This window comes from Oncorhynchus mykiss, chromosome 8 (assembly GCF_013265735.2).
Source record: "Oncorhynchus mykiss isolate Arlee chromosome 8, USDA_OmykA_1.1, whole genome shotgun sequence".
Classification (NCBI taxonomy): domain Eukaryota; kingdom Metazoa; phylum Chordata; class Actinopteri; order Salmoniformes; family Salmonidae; genus Oncorhynchus; species Oncorhynchus mykiss.
In genome coordinates, this window is record NC_048572.1 from 60,831,095 (window position 1) to 60,859,050 (window position 27,956).

A 27,956-nucleotide genomic window follows, 5' to 3' on the forward strand; every position below is an offset into this window, starting at 1 on the left:
TCCTCAATTCAGTACACATGGATTGTAACAAAACATGTCTCATAATCAAGATGAAAAAAAGCCATAATGTAGTTATGATTGATTCGTATTTGTTATTTCTGTGCTTCCTTGTGTTGTTTGTGCTGTAGCTAAATCACCGTGACTTGTGTTGTTTGTGCTGTAGCTAAATCACCGTGACATTGTTCTGTGTTATTTCAGCCCCAGGATGCCGCCGGCTTATTTGGAAAGCTTCTGGCGTACCTGGATAAGAGTGAGTCCCCAGCCCAGAGACTCCTGGGAGATTCCCCCGGCCAGGCTGGTGTGGGTGCAGGGCTGGGCAAGGGCAGGGAGGTCGGTCTGGAGAATGTCCGCAGTAAGACCACTCAGGCCGAGGTGAAGACCATATTACCCATACAGTTGCAAGAAAAAGTATGTGAACCCTTTAGAAATACCTGGATTTCTGCATAAATTGGTCATAAAATTTGATCTGATCTTCATCTAAGTCACAACAATAGACAAACACAGTCTGCTTAAACTAATAACACACAAACAAGTATTTGTTTTCACATCTTTATTGAACACACCATGTAAACATTCACAGTGCAGGGTGGGAAAAGTATGTGAACCCTTGGATTTAATAACTGGTTGACCCTCCTTTGGCAGCATTAACCTCAACCAAACGTTTTCTGTAGTTGCGGATCAGACCTGCACAACGGTTAGGAGGAATTTTAGACCATTCCTCTTTACAAAACTGTTTCAGTTCAGCAATATTCTTGGGATGTCTGGTGTGAACCGCTCTCGAGGTCATGCCACAGCATCTCAATCGGGTTGCGGGAAGGACTCTTGACTGGGCTTCTCCAGAAAGTGTATTTTCTTCTGTTGAAGCCATTCTGTTGTTGATTTACTTCTGTGTTTTGGGTCGTTGTCCAGTTGCATCACCCAACTTCTGTTGAGCTTCAATTGGCAGACAGATAGCCTAACAGTCTCCTGCAAAGTGTCTTGATAAACTTGGGATCTCATTTTTTACGTCGATGATAGTCTGACGCAGCAAAGACCATGATGCTCCCACTACCGTATTTTACAGTTGGGATGAGGTGTTGATGTTGGTGAGCTGGGCCTTTTTTTTTCTCCACACAGTGTTGTGTGTTCCTTCCAAACAACTCCGCTGTAGTTTCGTCTGTTTTTGGACAGCAGTGGCTTCTTACGTGGTGTCCTCCCATGAACACCATCCCTGTTCAGTGTTTTACGTATCGTAGACTCATCAAAGATGTTAGCAGGCCTCCCGGGTGGCGCAGTGGTTAAGGGCGCTGTACTGCAGCGCCAGCTGTGCCATCAGAGTCCCTGGGTTCGCGCCCAGGCTCTGTCGTAACCGGCCGCGACCGGGAGGTCCGTGGGGCGACGCACAATTGGCCTAGCATCGTCCGGGTTAGGGAGGGATTGGTCGGTAGGGATCTCCTTGTCTCATCGCGCACCAGTGACTCCTGTGGCGGGCCGGGCGCAGTGCGCGCTAGCCAAGGTTGCCAGGTGCACGGTGTAGCCTTGGTGCGGCTGGCTTCCGGGTGTTAAGAAGCAGTACGGCTGGCTGGGTTGTGTATCGGAGGACGCATGACATTCAACCTTCGTCTCCCGAGCCCGTACGGGAGTTGTAGCAATTAGACAAGATAGTAGCTACTACAACAATTGGATACCACGAAATTGGGGAGAAAAAGGGGTAAAATGAAAAAGGAGATGTTAGCGATTTCCAGAGGCATTCTGCGCTGTGCCCTTTGCAGGACAGCTTGAACTGGACTGATGAACATCAAGGTTTTTAGAGATACTTTCCAAGTCAACAATTATTTAATCCTAGGTCTTCTTAGATCTCATTTGTTTGAGGCATTGTTCACATCAGGCAGTGCTTCTTGTGAATAGCAAACTCAAAATGTTGAGTGTTTTTTATAGGGCAGGGCAGCTCTAACCAACATCTCCAACATCTCCAATCTCACCTCATTGATTGGACTCCAGGTTAGCTTTTGGAGAAGTCATTAGCCTAGGGGTTCACATACATCTTTTACTGTGAATGTTTAAATGATATATTCAATATAGACAAGAAAGATACAATAGTTTGTGTGTTATTAGTTTAAGCAGACTGTTTGTCTCTTGTGGTGACTTAGATGAAGATCAGATCAAATGTTATGACCAATTTATGCAGAAATCCAGGTATTTCCAAAGAGTTCACATACTTTTTCTTGTCACTGTAAGTAGAACCACAATGACTATGTTGCTACAACATTTTGGTGTTATCCTCAATGATTTGAAATGCACTGTGTCCACATGTGTCGTTGAATCTTGGTTTAAATGGTCACGTAATCAAGGTGGCAGTGCAAAAGAAGTCGACCCACTCAATGGACGTGGAGGAGGTGGCTGCGGTGGAGGGCTGGATCCAGGCAGTGGAGCCTCCTGCTGCCAAGATGGTCTACCAGGAGCCCCTTAAGAAGAAAGTGAACGTCCAGGAGCTGCAGCTAGATGTCAAAGCTGCTGTGGCCACAAAGAAAACAACTGATGATGACTACGGCTATGTCATCACTGACACAGTGTGAGTAGTACCTTTCATAAGTAATGAATGAGGCAACCGCAGCTAATCATTCAAGGTTCGATGTTTGTGCGGAATTGCATTTAGTATAGTACAAAGGAGTCTTTTTTTAGGCCAGGGCCAACTTTGGTGAATTGACAGGTGTTGTGTTGGGTACTCTAGATCAGTAGCAACCATTTGGATCCATTGGTACAGTTCTGTTTGTACCATGACTTTTGTTTTTATTTTTGTTTCCTGTCTTGAATAGGCATAGCTGGAGTTGCTTTGAAACAAACCATTACAAATGGAAACAGAAATGTGCTTTAGATGCTAGACACCCAAAGGCCTACTGTGTCCCTGTCAGAGTAATTTCTCATTCCACATTTTAACTCACTGTTGGGAAAGTAATTTACCATGACGTTTACAAAAAATGGGTTTCGCTCACTGAATATATTACCCTAGATTATTTTCAATGTTTCAGTACTGGACTCATATTCATGCACGTAAATAAATCATTCATTTATGTATCATTGACAATTGACAAAATATTTTATTTACATGAATCAAAACCATACCCCAGTGTGGTATATCATATGCATGTGCAATAAACATCCCACGTGCGTATCATTCAGTAGATGATGATTTGAAGGTGTTCAGGTCAAGTCCCTCTCCAGGGCACAGAACCCACAGCCCATCAGACCACCAGGAACTGGAGCCCACATCCCTTCACTATTCCATCATAATCAGGTCTGGTGGGCCTCCACTCTCCATAGGGGGCTGGGCTGGGGCTGTGGAAAAGCAATGACTTTTCTCAATGTCTGTATTAGACTGTTTCTCCTTTTAAACTCCATACTCCCACTACGTTATGTGATTAACTAGGACTGAGGTTTGCACTGAAATGTATATCTTCCCGAGTCCCTGGTCATCAGAAACTCTGACTGTGTTTTAGAGGTGGGGTACATCATTAGCTGTGGCTAGCGCTGAACTGAGCCACCGTGGTGCCGATGCACCATTTCATTTGCACTTCTCTGTCTGGCCTGAAGTCTAGGGAGTGGCTATGTCTCAAATTGCACCCTTTTGCCTATACTGCACTACTTTTGACCAGGGCTCTGGTCAAAAGTAGTGTACTATATAGGGAATATGGTGCCATTTGGGACACAAGCAGAGCACACAGGTGATTCATCATGCCAGAGGAAACACCTGCTCCCCCAGTTCTCATACCTCATCCTCCCTCCGTGTCTCCCTGCCTCCCTCATCTCCCTATTTGTCCCTCCCTCCTTTTATACGCCCTTACCCTCTCACCTCCCTGTCTTTTATCTTCACTCCCTTCCCCGCTCCCCCATCTCCTCCCCCTCCTACCCTCCATCCCCCTGACCTCCGTGCCTCTCGCCCCTCTCGTGTCTCCTCTCCTCTCTGAATGTGACAGGAATGTAATGTGTCGGAGCTCTCACCCACACTTAACAGGCTAAGGTGACAACTCTGTTGATGAACTCTGTATTTTTCTCTCCCCAGCGCGCTACAGACTGATGAGGGACTCCACTTGATGGAGATTCTGGCACGGCGGGCCAAGCTGCAGATGACTGACTTCCTGGAGCTCTCGTATGTATTTTATTCACGATTAACATTTTTATAGATTTTTCACACACTCAACAAAACAGAACCGAAACAACAAACATGGACTACACCACTTTTATGCATTTAACCTTTTTATGTAACTATTCATTTTGACTGCATGCTTAAAACAGACGTGACTAGATTTGATTCTACTCTGGAATCTTATACGGTGCTGGGTAGAATCTAAAATGGGTTGTAGAGGAATTGCTTGTAGCTTGTAGATAGGTATACATCCACTGATTTAATGCAGACTGAAATGAAGGGTAGTGTGTTGAGGGAGTTTATACTATATAAAAATAGCTCCATGGATGCAGCTATGCTTTAGGTGCCATGAGCACCATGTCAAGTAAAAAAACGTTAACTGAGGGGCTTAAACAAAAATAAAACGTTTGAATTATTAAACTGACAAACAGGTTAAAAGCCGAAGAAACGCACATTTACTGAGACACAAGATATCCCACTGTCTTATTCTTATTCTGTACATGTTCGAGCTGGAGGTTGAAGATATTTGACACGTACACATTATTGACATGAGGTGCCAGATACACTACAGGTAACTGCCAAAATAAAGGAAACACCAACATGGTGTCTTAATAAGGCGTTGAGCCACCACAAGCCGCCAGAACAGCTTCAATGCACACGGCATAGATTCTACAAGTGACTGGAACTCTATTGGAGGGATGCAACACCATTCTACAAGGAATTCCATCGTTTGGTGTTTTGTTGATGGTGTTGGAAAACACTGTCTCAGGCGACGGTCCAGAATCTTCCATAAGTGTTCAATTGGGTTGAGATCTGGTGACTGAGACAGCCATGGAATAAGGTTTACATCGTTTACATGCTCATCAAACCATTCGGTTACCACTCAAACCTTGTGGATGGGGGCATTGTCATGTTATAGGGCATAACCATGGTAGCTAAAATATTGGCCAAATTAATAGCCTGCCCAGCATTTTTATACTGGACCCTAATCATGGGATGTTAATTGCTTAATTATCTCAGCAACCACACCTGTGTGGAAGCACTTATTTTCAATATACTTTGTATCCATTCCTTTTCTTAAGTGTTTCCATTATTTTTGTCAGTTACCTGGCTGCAATCATTATGAACAGGACTGAACTCTCCATGAACCTCCCTCTCTTTCTCCCTGCAGGTATCTGACTTTAAACACACGCACTCACAAACGCACGCATACACACACACACACTTAGAATGCAATGAGGCTTTTAAAGCCATCCTCAACGAAATGAGAGTATATAGTGAGTGACACACTGTGCTGGTCTGCGTAGTCAGTGGCGTCTCCTTCAACATAGTCTAATCAAAAAACGACCATACACACATTTTACACACAAATGCACAGCCAGATATTGCACTGAAGCACATTATTTAACGACTTTCGAAATAATATTGAAGAGGAAATCTTATCGACATTCTGTAAAGACATGGTGCCATAACCTGTCACAAGTTCATTTCCTGAACCGTCATGCCCTGTAACCCACAGGGAAACACTGCTTCATGATGGGCCTCTTTCCTACCTTACTTATGTTCAAGTCTGACATCGTGGTCATTGTAATGCAGTCATTCATCAAGTGAACATACACTGCTATACTCAATAACCGTAGCAGTGTGTATGCGAGAACAATTTACCGCCATAAATACAATGCAACGTGCTGATGACAGGCATAAGAAAGGGAGTATTGTATGGGCTGATAGGCCCCCTTTGTGTCTTTCTAACTACTAAGCTTGATTGTTGGCGGTACAGGTAGGGATTGGCCGATTCCGTATCATGTGACACTGTGAATAAGGTTCTGAATGGCCCTTGTTTCTGAAGCACCTCACGGCTCTAGGGAAGGTATACACTGCTCTGTATTCAGCCCTTCAGCCCCATGGGTGGCCTTACAGGGCTGGGCTAATGTACCTTTTGTCTTTGCCCCTTTCTGAAACTGAAAGGGCCTTGGTATGGGAGAGTGATGGATTGGGTGGGAGAGAGCTGGGGCCCTTTGTTAGAGCTCCGAGTCGGCCCAGCAGGGGGAGCAGCCTGGACAATTTGTCCAAGCCGCCACGCTTATTTGGGCCGTCCCACTCCTTGCAGCTAACCGCTGCTGATCCTAGACCACCACCCCACCTAGGAGCCTGGGAGAATGGCCCTCCACATAATCAAATACTGGGCCCACAATTCAGCCCAGCCAGCATGGCTCCTCTCACCTTTCATGTTGACTCATTTGTGCAAGCATGACTTGGTTCTGTAGGACCTTGAAATTAGTGTCTATCATGTTTACCATAATGAAGGAAAATATAGATACATGCATACAGGGTAATTCAATGTTACCGTTATATGTAGTAACACAGTATGTTAGACACTGTGGCTAAATGTTATACATACTTGAATCATTCATCTATCTTTGTGTTACTTTGTATGATCGAACGGACGATGTAGAATAGGAGAACACAGACGCCGCTGTCAGAAACGTCTTGAATTGATCATGTCAGGCCGGACGTGGCGGTTGAAAGACGTTGGTTTGATGTGTCAATGTGGGTGGTTTGCTTCAGAATCGTGTAGCATTAGTTCACTCTGAATAATAGTTGTTGCTCAACACTTACCGACTGTAGTCCGACTCCAATTTGATGGGGGTGACGTAATGTCTGACTTCATATGCTGCTCATTTCAAAGTATAACCACTAGGTGGGGAGATGCACCTTCGCTGGTTGCTTGTAATGCAGCCTATGTGTTACTGAATACTGAAGACGCATTAGACAAGATAAATTTATTTTCACTGTAGAATCACAAAACAAAAGATTGATGGACAATGACAGTTCAACATTCTATATATATTGGTTCTAACATACTTCAAGCGAGCGCTTTTACATGGGAGTAATAGTCTGCTGAAGAAAGCATGCGCTTCAGCTTGAAAATCACAAGTACATTATTTACTTTTGCTGTAGTATTGAATTTTGAAAAACCTTAATTGGGAGGCGGTTGGCATAGTTCAGAGACGTCATGCCCATATGGGACACAAGGGCACATGCCCCCTCACATTTGTCGTGTTTTTTTTTTTCTTTTTCAGATGTTCAATTAATCCCCTCCATCCTCACGTACTTTGTGCCCCCTTTAAAATAAAATGGCCGGATGGCGCCCCTGGCGTAGGTCAGGAAACAATGTGTTATGAAGTCACATTGAGTGATGTTCCTTTTCAACCGCTAATAGATCTAACTCTTAATAGATGTGAAAAATCTATACATCTAGAGTGTTACGGGGGTGAATATCATAGAGTGGTTGAAAGGCTGGCTGCTGGTTGAGGTTATCCTCCACACATTGCTCGATACCTTAACCTCCTGGCTGGATACATTCTTTGACTTCAACATACTGTACAGCAAAACACTTTATGTTCAGTAGGTTGCCATAACCTGGTTTTATTCTGGGTGGTTCGCCCTCCTTCAATCACCTTTAGCACTTTTCAGCTCAAGATATATTTTTACAGCATGAATAGTATTTGCTCAGTGTCCACCCTAGATTTTCTCTTTGGAAATACGTTGTGAGGGGAAAAATAATATCTGTACATTTCATTTGCACTGCGTTTTTCATTACACACAAAATGTACAAAGCTCTGTACATAAGCAATTGTCCCTATGACTGTCGGTGAAGGGAGACACATAAAGTATGTGTACCTAATCCGAGACCAAAACCCTCCTTGTCATTTGTTGTTTGTAAAACACTCAGAGGCACATTGAGATTCAAGAGGTATCCTACGGAAACGGCTCCTTTGGCTACAGGGATTCTAACAGCTTATGGGGTAGCCAGAGGTAAAATACTACTCAATCACTGTGTGTGTACGGCTCTGATTTAACACTATCAGTCCTGAGACCCCAGGAAAAATGGGCTTTTCATTTATCTGACGTTCATTTATCTGCATGTCCAGCCCTTACATTTAGCCTCACACTGAAGTGTTTAACCATTTTATTTCCAGGACAATCAGGGCTACACGTACAGCACAAAACTATTTGACATAAACAGCTGCATTCACGAGTTTAATTGACAAATGTCAATACAAAAAACAAGGTCTGCCAAAGCAAAAACCTGATAAAAATACATTTATATGAATGCTGTAAGTACAGAACTGTTTTACTTCGTGGGAAATGAATATCCAACTAGTCAGTGACAGCTGTTTGGAGTTTGTGATAGCAACTATGTGAGCTTATACCAGTATTATAGACACTCTGTCCTGGGATTTCCTATGATCTTCTATGTAGAAGTACCTCTTCTAATGACTCTTGTGTACCTTGCAAGTGTCATTTGCTTGTTGCTTGTGAGCATCATAGTTCATGTTCGTAGGAGTCTCAGCTTTTCATAGTTTGTAGCTCAAACCATTTTGCCTCTATGGTCGTTTTTGTAAAAAGACATGGCCCTGGGCCCCTTCGGGATCTGCCCTTGTCTCACAAACAACGCTCTAGCTCAGCCCCCGTTAATTACACAGAAGTCTGTAGCTCAAACACACACACTGTTTAAAAGGGGTTAGAAGACTCATTGGGTTAATGACCTGGTCTGTTCTTTGTAAGGCAAGAGGGCAGAAAAACAATGCTTTACCACCATGTAAAAAATGTATTTCTCGTTGATCATGTCTGGAGTGTCTCATCTCACTGTGTGTGTGTGTTTTTTTTACAGAGTGGTGGGCCCAGCTGTGACCTTCAGAGTACGACCTAATACCCAGAATGTCAGCACTGCAGATGTGGCCAACGTAGCAGGTTGGTCTGAGCTGCTCTGATAGCTAAATGTTATATATATATATATTGCAAAAAAAGCAATCTCTTGTGCTTTAGTGGAGCATGTTGGAACTGAAATGGACATTTTAGCTTTTTCAAATATCCAAGATTTTGTTGTTTACTCTCAGAGAACTGGTCCACAGTTTTTTATAGCTCCATACTGAAAATTCTCTGTATAGACCCCTGATAATGGAGATGTGCTATTGGGAGAAAGAGTCAAATCTAAGTGACATCCGCACGCGTTATTAGGAAGCCTCCCTTGCACCAATCACAACTCTTCTCTGGTGAATGAAATACAGGTATGCATTGTCAAGGAACCCCCAAGGAAAGAAGAGAATAGCTGTATTTGTATATAGCTATCATTACTGACAAACATACAAGGCTGCTTCAACAGTTATGAGAAAATATTTATATTTATATAAGAAGATAATGTTTTTCTCCACGAATTGGAATGTGTTACATATCATACCAATGGCAAAATTGTGGTGTAGATATTGGGTGGGGGGCGAACAGTAGGGGGGGGGGGTCCTCCACCCCCGACATTTAAAACGCATTTCCAGCAATTCTACACCGTTTGATTTATTATGCCTCTCTTGAGTGGTATTTTGAGGGGAAAACAATAAAAGTGGAAGGGCCCCCAACCCCCCCCCCCCCCCCAAAATAAAACATGATTAGTTTTTAGGGAAAACTAATTTTTGGGGGGAAAATAGCTGACTTCCTGCACATTTTGCAATGGGGCAGAGAGAAAAATGTGTGGTTTTATAATGCTATTCTACAATTTTAGTCAGCTAATTAAAGCTAATTTCCTGCAATTCTGCAAAAAAAAAAATCATGGGGCAGAGAGAAACATTTTCTGTTTTATAGCTAATCTCATACTATTCTTCACATTTTGCCATGAGGATGAGATAAATGTTTGCAGTTTTAAAGCTAATTTCCAGCAGCTCTACGCATTGTGCCATGACGCTGACAGAACATGTTGCAGTTCTAATGTAACTGTCCAGTGAAAACTTCATAGTCTGTGAACTCACACCCAGATAATGTTGTTGACTCATCCTATACTGGTATTTGTGGACAAAGCATAAATTGGAGAAAAATGACCACCTAAACAAACAAACAGACCATTTAAAAAATGCTTGCTATTTTCTCACAGGGGATCATGTCTGGTCAATCAGTGGTCTACTCGCGTTAATATTTTTTGTGACCTTATACACCCACACCATTCTGCTTTTGGGGTACGCCCACACCATTTCAACACAGCTGCTTTTTAACATACTTAATTACTCTTTTTGGGAAGGAAAACTACTTCACTCATATTGTAATTAGTTTGACTATAGTTCAAATATCATAGAAATCTAGAAACACTGGACAGTTACTTTAAAGGTCGACTTTGGGGGGAAAAATGCTAAAATAACAGCTTTAAACTGTATAACTGATCAATGCACCATCATACTCTGTCATTTAATGCTTAAAATATTTTTTGGCTATTTAGCTTTAGAAGTGCCATTTCTTTCCAATCTCAGCTTCCCTCCAAAAACAAATCCTGTGAAATGACATCAATACATACTGGAGGAGTTACTGGCTAGCTACAAGTGGCTATCTTAGCTAATGAAATAGTTACATGGGTTGCAGCATGCATGACATATTGATGAACCACCAAAGGCACACCCCATTTCTGTTTGAAAATTGAGGAGTTAGACTTTTTTTGGGCCCAAAGTCGACCGTTGAAGCTAATTATCTGCAATTCTACACATTTTGCCATTGCCTATGACGTGTTAATGTGATACCTATGTATCATACGAATTGCAGGGGACAGACACACACACACACACACACACAGGGAAATTGCTCTGTCAAAGTAAGTTTAGCTTGAATAGATAAATCTATTTTTTTTCCCTTCGTCTAGTGATGACAGTTTTGATAATTGAACTCCACACTCTTGATCAAGTGATTGTGTAATGGCTACCCCCGTCCTGTTTCACAAGTGCTATTGTTCGTGTTCGTGTCCTCGTTTCTCATTTCCAGCCCCGGACTAACTTGTTTTGAGAGGTCATGGATGAGCCTTTATTCGTATTAATGCAGTTGACAGAACCGCACTTGAAATGAAATACGGCTGCCTCTTAACTTAAGTGCAGTAGTGTGGGTGTGCTGCTGTCTCTAAAGCATAATTTGTCATATTCAACAAGAGTATCGGCAAAGATTATTTCAATAGCCCCAGTTGATGTGGTTTTTCTGAGACGTTAAGCATTACAAGGCTATTGTAATGGCATCATTTTATCATCATTTTACAGTTTCTTCCAGACGCATTGGAGAAATCTGTGTGCCCATGTTTTAAGCAGTTGGAGACAAAACTTAAATGATTCAATTTTAATCATCTTCGCATTATTTAATTTAAATGGCACTGTAAGAGATTTCAATATGACATCATAGCTACCATAAATAAGGTGTGTTAAAATAGCATTATTATAAGATACATATAAAAAATGTTGGTTGTGTCCCAAATGGCACCCTATTCCCTATACAGTGCACAATTTTTGACCAGGGCCTCTGGAAGCCTTGGACTGGCTGGACACTGGACAAAGGAGTCAGTCTTACCTCATAGAACATTAGCATTCTTCTGCTCCATGTGAACAATACTGGATCGATAGAGAGCCAGCCTCCTGGGCGTCCCGGGCCAGAGTGGAGGAGGGTAGAGGACTGTGCTGGTTGTCTGGGGTGCAGCAGCACGACCCTAGGTGTGTCACAAATGGAACCCTGATCCCTAAATATCTAGTGGACTACTTTTGGCCAGGGCCTATATGGCTCTGGTCAGAAGTAGTGCACTATATAGGGAATTTGGTGCAATTTGGGACTCAGCCCCTGGCCTGCCCCGTATTGCCCTGGCCTGCCCCGTATTGCCCTGGCCTGCCCCGTATTGCCATGGCCTGCTGAGTAAAGAACCCTGGAGTGGAGCTTGTGGAGCTCCTGTCACGCATACCCGGCCATTGTTAGGAACCCAGGGCCAGGCAAAGGCTATTGTCAGGGGGGTGTCAAGATGGTGAGCAGTGGGGTGATGACCCTCATTGTCAGGCCTATTCATGCATGCTGTGGAGCCATGGAGTGGCAGGCCCAAAAACCACTTCCAGTGGTGCGTCTCGGCCGTGAGAACCAGGCTCCTCAATTGGCTGGAGGTCAGGGTCAGGCCAGCCAGCCGCGCAATTAGCACATTAAGCAAGGTCCCCAATAAAGTCCACAATAGAATGCAGAAATAAGTTGTCTGCAAACTGTATCCACTTAAAATGTTATTTAGTCAAAGATATTTTTAATGGCCTAACTGGTTTGACTGAATGTGTATTATTGACCGTTAAACTGACCCCCCTGTGTTTTCTATGAAGAGGAGAACATACATTGTCTTCCCTGACAATAGCTAGTTACTCATTCACTGGCTGAGTGTAATATCTGAGGTTTGATTTGTGTCTTGACATGGAAATAATTCTGTGTCACAGAGGTCACAAACAGTTCAGTAAGTTATTATGGTGGTTTTCCCTCGCAAATTGGTATCGTTCAATGGCTGAGTTTCTATGTTTGACACACTTTTTAAAAAGCAAGGAAATGGTGATCATTCTGATCAAGTTCACATACATCTATCGAACCAGTTTTTCTTCTGTCAGCTCCTCACTTTTGCAGACAGCTCTGTAGAGCGGTGTTGTTTTGGGCAGTTGTATTCAACCAGAGTGAACACTGAACAGTAGATGCAACACTTTCAGTTGGGCAGTGTTTACTTTAAAACACATTCCTATTCACTCTCATTCCCTCCCTGTATCTGGTAGTCCTAACCTTGATGGCCTTGAATATACTATGAACCATGAGTCATTTCTGATCACCGGAGTTGAAATGAGACCCCAATTCCTCTGATCATGGTTGTATTTTTTCTCTCTCTTTTCACGGTTGAGTGGTTTAGCATAGATCTCATAATGCTGACAGCTCTGACCTTCACTTCAGCTTTAACACTTGTTAAAATGTCAAATCTTATTAGCTGGCTCTTTAGGAAAAAGCAATGTGGTTTATCTATCTAACTTCTCTTCTCCTGTGATGTGAAGAAAGCCTTCAACCTCTGGTTAGCTCAGTCTTAGGGCGTAGCTTTTAGGGCACTCACTTACCCTAAGTATGTGTGTTCTACTGCGGAGAGAAATTGAATAAATACTATGTATACCTGTTTAACGGGATTTATTGTCTTCCATGTGACTGTATATGCACATGATGCTGATGTGCAACGTAAGATTTGTGACATTGTATTACAAATCTTGTGGTAATGATGCTTCTCTGGTTTTCATTATCATCAGCTTGGTCTTTCTGCATTAACTGAGAGAAGTCACGTGCTTACTCCTTCCTGGAAAAGTTCCAAATGACATAGCATTTTGTCCTCTTCCTAGATCTCTGTATGCTTGTCTGTTTTAACCATACAATATACAGAAGCTGAACACATTAGTGTATAGAACATACTACCCCCCCCCCCCCCAAGCCAGCTGATCCTTGGTGCCCTTTCACATAATCATCATCAGTAGCCGCTCAGTCCCAAATCAAATCCAAATCAAATCCAAATCAAATTTGATTTGGACCAGCAGTGACATGCTCACTTGCGGACATTTCCCAACAATGCAGAGAGAAACATATAGAAAAAATATAGAAGCGTAATAACACAAGGAATGAGAAACAATAACTTGGCTATATGCGCTGGATACCAGTACTGAGTCGATGTGCAGGGGTATGAGGTAATTGAGGTAGATATGTACATATAGGTAGGGGGTGAAGTGGCTAGGCTACAGGATAATAACCAGTAGCAGCAGTGTATGTGATCAAAAGGGTCAGTGCAAAAGGGGGTCAAAAGTAGTGCACTGTATGGGGAGTTGGCTGCCATTTTGGACAAACCCTGACTTTGTCATCAGCACTTTCTGTTTGGATTCACTCCTTTAATTGTCTCCATTGATTTCCTGTGTGATTTCATTGGAAACAAGTCTCCCCAATGGGACTATGGGCCCACTTAAGCCCTACAGGAGCCACCAGATCCATTGAAGTTAACTTCATTTAGTTTGCCTGTTGATCAATTCTCATCTCATGCTGAAGGATAATCAATTCTGGATTTTCTCTAGCTAGTAGCTAATAGCAACCTGTTGGCCAAAATGTGCTCAAAATCAAATTGGGGGAAAATGAAATGACAAAAACAGTTGTTTATTGATGTCATTTGTTGTGACACGGGTTGGTGCGTTATCTCTATTGTCTATCGGCGTATGCGTGGTGGTAGTGTTTTGTGAAAGTGAGAGTGAGACCTCAATCTTTTGTGTCCCCTGCAGTTCAGAGTTGCTTGTGGTTATTTTGGTCTGACTTCAGAGAGAGCTGGGGTGGGGGGTGGAATCCTCTAGAGCTTTGGGAGCATCTGTGAGTCCTGCTGTGAAGAGGGTGGATCATCACAGGTGTTATGTGGAAGCTGAGTTTGTTTAGCAGCGGTGGCAGCGTGGGCGTCATGGTCCTCAGCCAGCCCTCTCTGGGCAGACCTCTCAGGGTCCCTCTCTCACAGCTGGCAGCTCTACGTTGGTTGCATCCCAAATGGCACCCTATTCCCTATACAGTGCACTACTTTTGACCAGGGCCCATAGGGCTATGGTTAAAAGAAGTGCAATATGTAGGGAATAGGGGGCCATTTGGGATGCAACCTCTGTGTTGGCCCTGCTCCTGGAACTCCAGCTTCAGCTCAGGCTTCATGCCTCCTACAGATGGCACCCTATTTACGAATGAAGTGCACCACTTTTGACCAGGGCTTTGGCCAAAAGTAGTGCACTATATTAGGGAATAGAGTCCCATTTGTGCTGCAGATGGCTTGACTGACTGGAGCTCTCTCTGCTGGCTCTGCTGCCTGACTCCACACTTGCAGCACTCTTGCATCATTCCAGGGCAGGCAATGGACTGGCTGGCTTGGAGAGGGAGAGGGAAAATTCTGTGTCGCTGCGGTCTGTTTCTCTGTGCGAGAAATGCAGTATGTGTGGGATGTGTAAATAAATACTCTAAGCTTGGATGTAGGCCTAGTTCATATAAGGAAGATGATGACATAACACAACATGTAGGGCAGAAATGCCTTCTTGAACATGTGCCTTCATTACAAACTTGTATGGGATCTGTAAATATGAATTAAAATGTTAAATTATGAGCCTAGTTAGACTAGATTGGCTGAAATAATGGAGGTGATGACCATGCTGACTGTTGGCCATGTGTTTACATGTTAATTCTTAAAGAGATGGGTGTAAAAAAAGAAGACCTCTCTAGCACTCAACAAATCGTTCAAGGGCATTTTCTCCTACTGGTATCCTAAGTGGGACAACACGTTTAGCAACTTTTAAAGCAGCATAACTTTCCCATGCTTCCTCCAATCACAAGCTCTGAATCTGAACTAAAAAATGATTTTTAAAAGGATTTCAGATTTTTCTACATAACCCCCCTTTGGGACTTAGCATTCCATCACTATTTTCTTACTGTAGGATGGATAAAACCCCCATATGATTGAGGCCCTCTTCATGTCAGACATGACGGAGTCTTCTCTCTGGGTCTGTAATAAAGCCACGTTCCTCCAAACTTCCTAGTCTGGCTTCTCTATCTCTCTCACTCTAGTGAAGAATGTTATTAAAGGCTAATAAAATGCTCCTGTTGTTCGCTCACCTTTGGTGGCCTGAGTACAAATATAGGATCTTAATTTGATCACTATTTTGATGCTGAGAATTGCAAACTTGGGGTGTATTCAAGGTTTAAAAGGCTTGTAAAGGCTTGTAAATGGTGTAATTTTCAACGAAATAATGTATCAACCCGTTCAAAAAATGTCCAATAATTATAATCCACATAATATTTAATATTTCCTGTTGCTGCATGATTATTTTCCTACTGTAGCAAACTGGCTCAAATTAAGATGCTACATCTGTAGGCAGTATCCAGCTTCTCTTAGTGGGCTCTGAGATCCCTGATGAGAACAGAAGCAGACAGCTGAATTGATTGGCCCACTTCAGCGTATGGACCTTGATTACAGCCACATTCAAGTGCTGTTCTGTTCTCTACATCACCTTATCCACTCCTCAGAGCAGAGGAGAGGAGAGGAGAGGAGAGGAGAGGAGAGGAGAGGAGAGGAGAGGAGAGGAGAGGAGAGGGACTCACTAGGATTAGGCTGTCTGCCTCCCTGCTGCATATAGCCAGCTAGCTGTGTTCGCCTTGAAAAACCTTCATATAGTCAAGACAGACAGACTAATGCGGTGCCCTGTATTATACAGTATGTTGTAAATGAAGTTGCATGGATACAGTAGGCTACTACAAAGATGGAATGTACATTATCCGTATGTACTATTCTGTTCTCAGAATAATAAATATTTCTTGTAATTTCCTAATTTAGTAAAATATTAATGTTGTCCTTGAATGAGTAACACATAATGATTGATGGCTTCAACATTATGTTATCAGTTTTATAGCTATACAGATCACAGTAGGTTGGTGGCACCTTAATTGGGGAGAACGGGCTCAGGGTAACGACTAGATCGGAATAGGTGGAAGGGTATCAAATACATCCAACACATGGTTTCCAGGTGTTTGATGCCATTCCATTTGCACCATTCCGGCCATTATTATGAGCGGTTCTTCCCTCAGCAGCCTCCTGTGATACAGATGTAGGATCTTAATTTGAGCCAGTTTGCTACATCAGGAAAATAATCTAGGGGTTGACACAGTTTTCGTAAGGGAAAATCAAGTCTGACATTTCAAAGTGGAAATTACTTCAGAACTTTTTTAACCTCAAATACACTACAATTTTTACATTTCCTGCATTACAGGACATTTCACCTGCAACAGGGTGATCAAATTAAGATGCTACATCTGTACACAATATGTTCTACAGTGTGATTCACAAATGTCACTGTGTTCTGACTGAGTGAGTGATAAAATCATATTGGTACATACAGTGCAATGGCTGCTTGGTATAGAAAGTTAGAGGTATCTCCATAAGGTTACGGCACAAGGTGAGCAGGAAAGGGTTCAACTCTCGTTTGATGGTTGGAGCCAACATGAAATGTCCCTTGAAAGCCGGGTGCTGGGGCTTCTCTCTTTCTGTTTTAGAGTGTTTTATGTATTCCAGCAGAGAGACAAAGTCAGCCCAGAAACTTCAAAGCTGCTGGGTGACATTTAGGTCTACATCTTCAAAGGACCCCTCCCTGCTTTTGTACTTCTGCTTTTTGTCTATAATTAATGTACTCCTTCCAGATTCTGAGTGGGATTAGAGAGCCAGACAGAATGTATGTATGTATGTATGTATGTATGTATGTATGTATGTATGTATGTATGTATATGTGTGTGTGTAGCCATAGCCAAGGGAAGTAGGGGTGCTGCAGCACCCCATGAAAAAATTGGATTTAAAAAATACTTTTGTTATTGACCAAATACTTATTTTCCACCATAATTTGCAAATAAATTAATTCAAAATCCTACAATGTGATTTTCTGGATTTGTTTTTTCTCATTTTGTCTGTCATAGTTGAAGTGTACCTATGATGAAAATTACAGGCCTCTCTCATCTTTTTAAGTGGGAGAACTTGCACAATTGGTGGCTGACTAAATACTGGTTTGCCCCACTGTGTGTGTGTGTGTGTGTGTGTATATATATATATATATATATATATATATATATATGTGTGTGTGTGTGTATATATATATATATATATAAAAGACCTGAGACTGGGATGGAGATTTGTCTTCCAACAAGACAATGATCCAAAACATAAAGCAAAATCTACAATGGAATGGTTAAATAAATAAACATATCCAGGTGTTAGAATGGCCAAGTCAAAGTCCAGACCTGAATCCAATCGAGAATCTGTGGAAAGAGCTGAAAACTGCTGTTCACAAATGCTCTCCATCCAACCTCACTGAGCTCGAGCTGTTTTGCAAGGAGGAATGGGAAAACATTTCAGTCTCTCGATGTGCAAAACTGATGAGACATACCCCAAGCGACTTACAGCTGTAATCGCAGCAAAAGGTGGCGCTACAAAGTATTAACTTAAGGGGGCTGAATAATTTTGCACGCCCAATTTTTCAGTTTTTGATTTGTTAAAAAAGTTTGAAATATCCAATAAATGTGGTTCCACTTCATGATTGTGTCCCACTTGTTGTTGATTCTTCACAAAAAAACACAGTTTTATATCTTTATGTTTGAAGCCTGAAATGTGGCAAAAGGTCGCAAAGTTCAAGGGGGCCGAATACTTTCGCAAGGCACTGTATGTATATATATATATATAAATAAAAATCACAAAGTAGAAGACTGATATAGACGTCTGTAGTGCAGGCATTTAATTTTTTTGACATATGGTTTGTAACAATATGCTCCTCAAACAGATCACATTTACAGAGTGGGCTCTGGTACTTTTAATGATTTGACCCATTTATTACATAGAAATTGACATTATAGGTCATTAACCAATCACAGCCCTCCTTTAGGATTGCACATTCAGCAAGTCACCAGCAGAGGGAGTTCCCTTTGAATCTATTTTCCCATTCACTGTGTTGGTGGTGCTCATACAATTGATAATACCTTCAGAATTAGCAGAGAGCCCACTCTGGAAATGTGATGTATTTTTTAAAAACCTTTATTTAACTAAGCATTCAGTTAAGAACAAATTCTTATTTACAATGACTGCCTACCGGGGAACAGTGGGTTAACTGCCTTGTTCAGGGGTCAGCTCGGGGATTCGATCCAGCAACCTTTCGGTTTTTTGCAACGCTCTAACCACTAAGCTACCCACCGCCCCGTATTTGTAGAGTAAATTGTTCAAAATAATGTCTTAAAATGAATCAAATCAAAAAGGGTAGTTTTGAGATATTCATATTAATGTTTTATGTTGAATAAATTAATGTGACATTTTCCGAATCAAGAGGGAAGACATATCCTTGATATTTTAGAGCACAATAATAATAATGACGCAAAGATATTGTCTGTATCATGTATGGTTCACAGATTTTAGGGTCTTACAAGAGGCATGTATAGGTCTAACAAGGGGCTAAAATGGCCACTTTCATCGTGGTTTTCTCAAAAATGGTTTGTGATCCTTCCTGCAATGAAGTTTCTGTGTGAGAATTGCCACAACAATCTGAGATACCAAACATATGTTACGAAGCGCCCTATTGGACTATGGAAGCATCCATATTGATCATATCAAGCATGCATGTACACATGCATTTGACCTGTATTTCTCTCGTATGAGGTTGTACTGACTCCATGTGTTTTCCTACCTGAACTATATGGACGTTGCTCTACTCATTCTGCGTTAATGGATCAAGTATTTTCCACTGGATGCATTAACAAAGGTCAAGTACAGATCTGTCTGGGAGAATCAAAGGGTTTCTTTTTCTTCCCATCACGAAAGAAAGAAAAGAAGGGATGAATTATGTATGGCTTATGAGAGACCAGTCTTCAGTTCATTCTCAACCCCTGATTGAGTCTCAAATTGATCGGTGCGGGTGATGCCATAGTTGTTATAGGTCAGTATGGACTCATGCCAAATGACACCCTATTAATTATGTAGTGCACTGCCTTCAAGCAGGGCTGTAAAAATGTGTGCACTTTAGAGGGAGCAGTGAGAGGCGTCGGAGGAGATGGCTGCCGTTTTACGTCCTCCTAACCAATATGTGCTATTGTGTGTGTGTTTTTGCACGTTATTTGTAACTTATTTTGTACATGTAATATCTTATGTTTCACCGAGTCGTGGCTGAATGACGACATGGATAGCATACAGCTGGCTGGGTTTTCTGTGCATCGGCAAAATAGAACAGCTGCCTCCGGTAAGACAAGGGGTGGCGTTCTGTGTCTATTTGTAAACAACAGCTGGTGCACGAAATCTAATATTAAGGAAGTCTCAAGGTTTTGCTCGCCTCAGGTAGGGTACCTCATGATAAGCTGTAGACCACACTATTTACCAAGAGAGTATTCATCTATATTTTTCATAGCTGTCTATTTACCACCCCAAACCGATGCTGGCACTAAGACAGCACTCACGAGTTGTATAAGGCCATAAGCAAAAAAGAAAAGAAAATGCTCATCCAGAGGTGTGCTCTTAGTGGCCAGGGACTTTAATGTGGGGAAACTTAAATCCGTTTTACCTCATTTCTATCAGCATGGTACATGTGCAACCCAAGGAAAAAAAACTCTAGACCACCCTTGCACCACATACAGAGACACGTACAAAGCTCTCCCTCACCCTCCATTTGGCAAATCTGACCATAATTATATCCTCCTGATTCCTGCTGACAAGCAAAAACTAAAGCAAGAAGTACCAGTGACTTGCTCAATACGGAAGTGGTCAGATGATGCAGATGCTAAGCTACAGCACTGTTTTGCTAGCACAGACTGGAATATGTTCCGGGATTCTTCCGATGGCATTGAGGAGTACACCACATCAAATCATATCAAATCAAAGATTATTGGTATCGCGCGCAGAATACAACAGGTGTATGCTTACAGTGAAATGCTTACTTACAGGCTCTAACCAATAGTGCAAAAAAAGATATTAGGTGAACAATAGGTAAGTAAAGGAATAAAACAACAGTGAAAAATAACAATAGTGAGGCTATATACAGTAGCGAGGTTTTAAAAGTAGCGAGGCTACATACAGACACCGGTTAGTCAGGCTGATTGAGGTAGTATGTACATGTAGATATGGTTAAAGTGACTATGCATATATGATCAACAGAGAGAAGCAGTAGCATAAAAGAGGGGTTGGCAGGTGGCGGGAAACAATGCAGATAGCCCGATTAGCCAATGTGCAGGAGCACTGATTGGTCGGCCCAATTGAGGTAGGATGTACATGAATGTATAGTTAAAGTGACTATGCATATATGATAAACAGAGAGTAGCAGCAGAGTAAAAAGAGGGGTTGGGAGGAGGCACACAATGCAAATAGTCTGGGTAGCCATTTGATTACCTGTTCAGGAGTCTTATGGCTTGGTTGGTAAAAACTGTTGAGAAGCTTTTTGTCCTAGACTTGGCACTCCGGTACCGCTTGCCATGCTGTAGTAGAGAGAACAGTCTATGACTGGGGTGACTGGGGTCTTAGACAATTTTTAGAGCAGTCACTGGCTTCATCAATAACTGCATCAATGATGTCATCCTCACAGTGACCGTGGATACAGGCAACATCTGCATTGAGCTAAATGGTAGAGCTGCTGCTTTCAAGGTGTGGGACTCTAACCAGGACGCTTATAAGAAATCCCGCTATTCCCTCCGACGAACCATCAAACAGGCAAAGTGTCAATACAGGACTAAGATTGAATCGTACTACACCGGCTCCGACGCTCGTCGCTTGTGGCAGGGCTTCCAAACTATTACAAACTACAAAGGGAAGCACAGCTATGAGCTGCCCAGTGACATGAGCCTACCAAATGAATTCTATGCGCGCTTTGAGGCAAGCAACACTGAAGCATGCATGATGAGAGCACCAGCTGTTCCAGACGACTGTGTGATCACACTTTCTGTAGCCGATGTGAGTAAGTCCTTTAAACAGGTCAACATTCACAAGGCCGCAGGGCCAGTCAGATTACCAGGACGTGTACTCCGAACATGCACTGACCAACTGGCAAGTGTCTTCACTGACATTTTCAATCTGTCCCTGACCGAGTCTGTAATGTTTCAAGCAAACCACCATTGTCCCTGTCCCCAAGAACACCAAGGTAATGCCTTTAATGCCTAAATGACTACTGACCCGTAGCACTCTGTTGTCATGAAGTGCTTTGAAAGGCTGGTCATGGCTCACATCAATACCATTATCCCAGAAACCCTAGACCCACTCCAATTTGCATACCACCCCAACAGGTCCACAGATGACGCAATCTCTATTGCACTCCACACTACACTTTCCCACCTGGACAAAAGGAACACCTACATTACCGTTGAAATGTTTGGGGTCACTTAGAAATGTCCTTGTTTTTGAAAGAAAAGCACATTTTCATAAAATTTATCAGAAATACCGTGTAGACATTGTTAATGTGGTAAATAACTATTGTAGCTGGCAACGACAGATTTTTTATGTAATATCTACATACTGTAGGCGTACAGAGGCCTATTATCAGCAACCATCAATCCTGTGTTCCAATGGCATGTTGTGTTAGCTAATCCAAGTTTATAATTTTAAAAGGCTAATTGATCTTTAGAAAACCCTTTTGCAATTATGTTATCACAGCTGAAAACTGTTGTCCTGACTAAAGAAGCAATAAAACTGGCCTTCTTTAGACTAGTTGAGTATCTGGAGCATCAGCATTTGTGGGTTCGATTACAGGCTCAAAATGGCCAGAAACAAAGACCTATCTTCTGAAACTCATCAGTGTATTCTTGTTCTGAGAAATTAAGGCTATTTCATGCGAGAAATTGCCAAGAAACTGAAGATCTTGTACAACGCTGTCTACTACTCCCTTCACAGAACAGCACAATCTGGCTCTAACCAGAATATAAAGAGGAATGGGAGGCCCCGGTGCACAACTGAGCAAGAGGACAATTACATTAGAGTGTCTAGTTTGAGAAACAGATTCCTCACAAGTCCGCAAAACACCTGTCTCAACATCAACAGTGAAGAGGCGACTCCGGGATACTTTTCTTTCAAAAACAAGGACATTTCTAAGTGACCCCAAACTTTTAAACGGTAGTGTACGTGTGAATGCTATTCATTGACTACAGCTCAGCATTCAACACCATAGTGCCCTCAAGCTCATCACCAAGCTAAGGACGATGGGACTAAACACCTCCCTCTGCAACTGGATCCTGGACTTCCTGACGGGCCGCCCCCAGGTGGTAAGGGTAGGTAACAACACATCTGCCACACAGATCCTCAACACGGGGGCTCCTCAGGGGTGTGTGCTCAGCCCCTCATGTACTCTCTGTTCTCCCATGACTGCATGGCCAAGCACGATTCCAACACCATCATTAAGTTTGCCAATGACACAACAGTGGTAGGCCTGATCACCGACAACGTCTATTCCCACTCAGGAGACTGAAAGGATTTGGCACGGGTCCTCAGATCCTCAAAAAGTTCTACAGCTGCACCATCGAGAGCATTCTGACTGGTTGCATCACCGCCTGGTATGGCAACTGCTCGGCCACCGACAGCAAGGTACTACAGAGGGTAAGACGTACGGCCCAGTACATCACTGGGGCCAAGATTCCCGCCATCCAGGACCTCTATACCAGGTGGTGTCAGAGGAAGGCCCTAAAAATTGCCAAAGACTACAGCCACCCATGTCATAGACTGTTCTCTCTGCAACCGCACAGCAAGCGGTACCGTGCAGTTGCAGAGAGGTCCAGGTCTAGTTCCAAAAGGTATCTTCACTTTTATTATCAATGCATAGTCACTTTACCTTTACCTCAATTACCTCGACTAACCTGTGTCCCCGCACATTGACTCTGTACTGATGTATGTGTGTATAAAAGTTTGGACACAGCTACTCATTCAAGTGTTTTTCTTAATTTTTACTATTTTAGAATAGAATAATAGTGAAGACATCAAAACTATTAAATAACACATATGGAATCATATACAGTGCCTTGCGAAAGTATTCGGCCCCCTTGAACTTTGCGACCTTTTGCCACATTTCAGGCTTCAAACATAAAGATATAAAACTGTATTTTTTTGTGAAGAATCAACAACAAGTGGGACACAATCATGAAGTGGAACGACATTTATTGGATATTTCAAACTTTTTTAACAAATCAAAAACTGAAAAATTGGGCGTGCAAAATTATTCAGCCCCTTTACTTTCAGTGCAGCAAACTCTCTCCAGAAGTTCAGTGAGGATCTCTGAATGATCCAATGTTGACCTAAATGACTAATGATTATAAATACAATCCACCTGTGTGTAATCAAGTCTCCGTATAAATGCACCTGCACTGTGATAGTCTCAGAGGTCCGTTAAAAGCGCAGAGAGCATCATGAAGAACAAGGAACACACCAGGCAGGTCCGAGATACTGTTGTGAAGAAGTTTAAAGCCGGATTTGGATACAAAAAGATTTCCCAAGCTTTAAACATCCCAAGGAGCACTGCGCAAGCGATAATATTGAAATGGAAGGAGTATCAGACCACTGCAAATCTACCAAGACCTGGCCGTCCCTCTAAACTTTCAGCTCATTCAAGGAGAAGACTGATCAAAGATGCAGCCAAGAGGCCCATGATCGCTCTGGATGAACTGCAGAGATCTACAGCTGAGGTGGGAGACTCTGTCCATAGGACAACAATCAGTCGTATATTGCACAAATCTGGCCTTTATGGAAGAGTGGCAAGAAGAAAGCCATTTCTTAAAGATATCCATAAAAAGTGTTGTTTAAAGTTTGCCACAAGCCACCTATGAGACACACCAAACATGTGGAAGAAGGTGCTCTGGTCAGATGAAACCAAAATTGAACTTTTTGGCAACAATGCAAAACGTTATGTTTGGCGTTAAAGCAACACAGCTCATCACCCTGAACACACCATCCCCACTGTCAAACATGGTGGTGGCAGCATCATGGTTTGGGCCTGCTTTTCTTCAGCAGGGACAGGGAAGATGGTTAAAATTGATGGGAAGATGGATGGAGCCAAATACAGGACCATTCTGGAAGAACCTGATGGAGTCTGCAAAAGACCTGAGACTGGGACGGAGATTTGTCTTCCAACAAGACAATGATCCAAAACATAAAGCAAAATCTACAATGGAATGGTTAAAAAATAAACATATCCAGGTGTTAGAATGGCCAAGTCAAAGTCCAGACCTGAATCAAATCGAGAATCTGTGGAAAGAACTGAAAACTGCTGTTCACAAATGCTCTCCATCCAACCTCACTGAGCTCGAGCTGTTTTGCAAGGAGGAATGGGAAAAAATTTCAGTCTCTCGATGTGCAAAACTGATAGAGACATACCCCAAGCGACTTACAGCTGTAATCGCAGCAAAAGGTGGCGCTACAAAGTATTAACTTAAGGGGGCTGAATAATTTTGCACGCCCAATTTTTCAGTTTTTGATTTGTTAAAAAAGTTTGAAATATCCAATAAATGTCGTTCCACTTCATGATTGTGTCCCACTTGTTGTTGATTCTTCACAAAAAAATACAGTTTTATATCTTTATGTTTGAAGCCTGAAATGTGTCAAAAGGTCGCAAAGTTCAAGGGGCCGAATACTTTCGCGAGGCACGGTAGTAACAATAAAAGTGTTAAACAAATCAAAATGTATTTTATATTTTAGATTCTTCAAAGTAGCCACCCTTTTCCTTGATGACAGCTTTGCACACTCTTGGCATTCTCTCAACCAGCTTCATTATGTAGTCAGTCACCTGGAATGCATTTCAATTAAAATGTGTGCCTTGTTAAAAGCTAATTAGTGGAATTAGTGTTGTATTTGGCGCACGGGACAAATACAATTTGATTTGGTATTCAGTCTATGGCTCACGTCAAGCTGTGCAGCCCGTTCCCCCTACCTGCTGAACAGATCATCATCAACATCACATGATGAAACACGCATATAAACAAAAACAATGACATATTAAAGTGAGGTTCAAATAGGTTGCTTTTCTTTTTAATTAGAGAGCCAGTATATGTCATGTTGAACACTAGCAGTCTTGATGATAGTGGAGGAGAATCTAGACTTTTCAATAATGCTGCAAATAAATCATATTGAGCCTAAACCTGGTTGAGGAATCAAATGAAACCTCTTTATAATGCAAAACCAGTATTGGGAATGTGCGAGCATTTTTTTTTTGCTGTGAAAGTTTAGTGACAGGATATTGCACAGAATCTTTCTACAGAAAACAAATAAAGAGTATTTGTATTTACTGTTTCCCATAAAATTTCAATTAAAAGCTGAGTCTTAAATAGTCGCCTGTCCCTTTAAATGGCCGGGCAACGCAGTGGCGGCATGGGGAGCCTGTACAACAAAAAATCTGAATGGTGACATTTGCGCTATCGGTTTTCTATTGCTCGTTTGCATGTCACGTCAGTGATATGTCACCGTGTGGGACTGTGGGTCAATTAACCTTGTCAGAGTAGGCGCCCTGATTCTAGTTTGTGAGCTAGGCAGGCTACTGCCTGGGAAGGTCTCCCACTCAGAAGTACGAGATGGGCAGGTTGACCTCCGGTCTCCCCACTCGAGGCCCGAGGTAGAGGGAGCAGGGGAATCTATCAAATAGCGCACCTAGAACTTTGTATAGTACTAATGCAATTAGTCAAATCACACTATGAAATGCTACCAAATAAACCACAATTCATTCATAATCCTGTGAATATATAGTTTCACAGACATATTGTAGCATTTTTTTCTGGTTTGTGTGAAATGGTTAAGAGTAATATAAAACCAGTCTGCACACCACCAAGGTGAATCGGTTTAGTCTTGACTCTTGGTTGACAGTGTTGGGGGAAGGGTAATGTATTGATGCTCCAGTGCCAAATCAACACTAATTTGTTTCTATTTGTCTTTGTTACTTCTTTTTGATATTTATGAGCCTTATTTTTGTAAATATTTTCATATTTATAAAGTTTTAAATGTTATGGTTATTTATTTGTGTTATTCCAAATATCTGAATAAAAATGACAGTTGGGAGTGGTTCACCCAGGGAGCCATACAAGCTAGAACTGCCACTGGGGAACGGCACACATTTCAGAAAATAAACGTTTTCAATAAAATGCTATATGTAAATGAATAGTTTTTGAGGATTCCATGAATTACCATGCATGTTTTATGAATTGTAATGCTTGATTTGTTACGTTAAAGAATTCAATAATGTCTTTAAAAAAAATGATGGCAATCATCCACTTTTATCACCAGTAAGAAACTGCTGGCCATTGGCTGTTAACAGCTAATAACTGCTAGCTAACTGGCAAGCACAAAAACAGTCATCAACTTCAGGAGTACAGACCCCTAAAAATGCACAGTCAAAGAGGAGAATAATTATTCTGTCAAGGAAACATGTGTGTATATATATAAATTATAACACATTAGCGTGTAAATTATAACACATTAGCGCAGGAAATGAATACATTGATTAAAATGCTGGAAGTGAATTCTGGAATTAAACAGTTAAACAGTTAGCCTGTCTCTAATAAGCACCTGATGTGTTCAGTGATTTTAGGAAGTTATACAGTATTTGCATGAACTGATTAATGAGAAAACAGAGAAAACTGAAAGTTTTTGTCTAATTGACATTGTTTATACTCTTTCGGAGTTATTTCTTCTGTTTTGGCACAGTTAAAGTACTAGTATTACTCCTGTGTGAAATGCTGTGTTGGTACCAGTATAATAGACAATATAATGCTATTTGCGCTTCAAGGATCCAATGCAACACTTTCCAAGTCTTCTTATGAGAAAGTCGTTTTTTCTCACTGATGTGTTGACTATTGGAATTACAACCAGAAGTGATATGACAACAATCCCCTGTCCCAGACATATCACTGACCTTTGCTGCAGCAGACAATTTTATTGTTGACTTTATCTCCATATTGCATTTCCAAATATAATTTAAGTCATGCAAATCAGATTTTCCAGCAGAGAACTGATTTTTGTGAGTTGAGGGATTTCAGGTCTAATAATGGATTTGTTGTATATCAGAACAGCAATAACTGTCATTAACAGTGTGTTTGGTTAGCCATTTACTGTGACCTGTAATTTAATCATAAACATTGGGCTTAATTAAATGAGGTTGAGGTGACCCAATATTCAAGTGTAAACATTGTATAACATTTAGTAAACAATTTGTAACGCAACCATTGTGAATCCAGAAGCAGCCATGGTGCCTTAGTGCTGTGATGTGGTGCAGAGTCCATAGCTTTGCATATTGTGATTTGGTACAGCTGTAGTGCATTGGATCTGTGATGGCACATTCCTTCAGACACATGTGCACGCCATTGGATCCCCCTCTGCCAGGTGCTACCCATCTTTGTGCCACCGCCACCACCCCCTTCCCCTTTCAACCCACCACACACACGCAAACAAATGTAAGCAGGTACTCATAAACACAAACACACACACCCAAATGCAAGCACACACATACACACACACGAC

The 27,956-nt window shown here is 41.9% G+C and overlaps 1 protein-coding gene across 1 annotated transcript in view; it reads left to right on the forward strand.

The window, feature by feature from the left end:
- LOC110530265 (receptor-type tyrosine-protein phosphatase N2) overlaps positions 1-27,956 on the forward strand; it is a 148,120-nt gene that overhangs the window by 45,144 nt on the left and 75,020 nt on the right. Inside the window, exons 10-13 of the mRNA XM_021613182.2 lie at positions 199-372; positions 2,331-2,551; positions 4,040-4,126; positions 8,802-8,881. Of these exons, the coding sequence (XP_021468857.2) occupies positions 199-372; positions 2,331-2,551; positions 4,040-4,126; positions 8,802-8,881 (562 nt within the window). The remainder of the gene's footprint in view (positions 1-198; positions 373-2,330; positions 2,552-4,039; positions 4,127-8,801; positions 8,882-27,956) is intronic.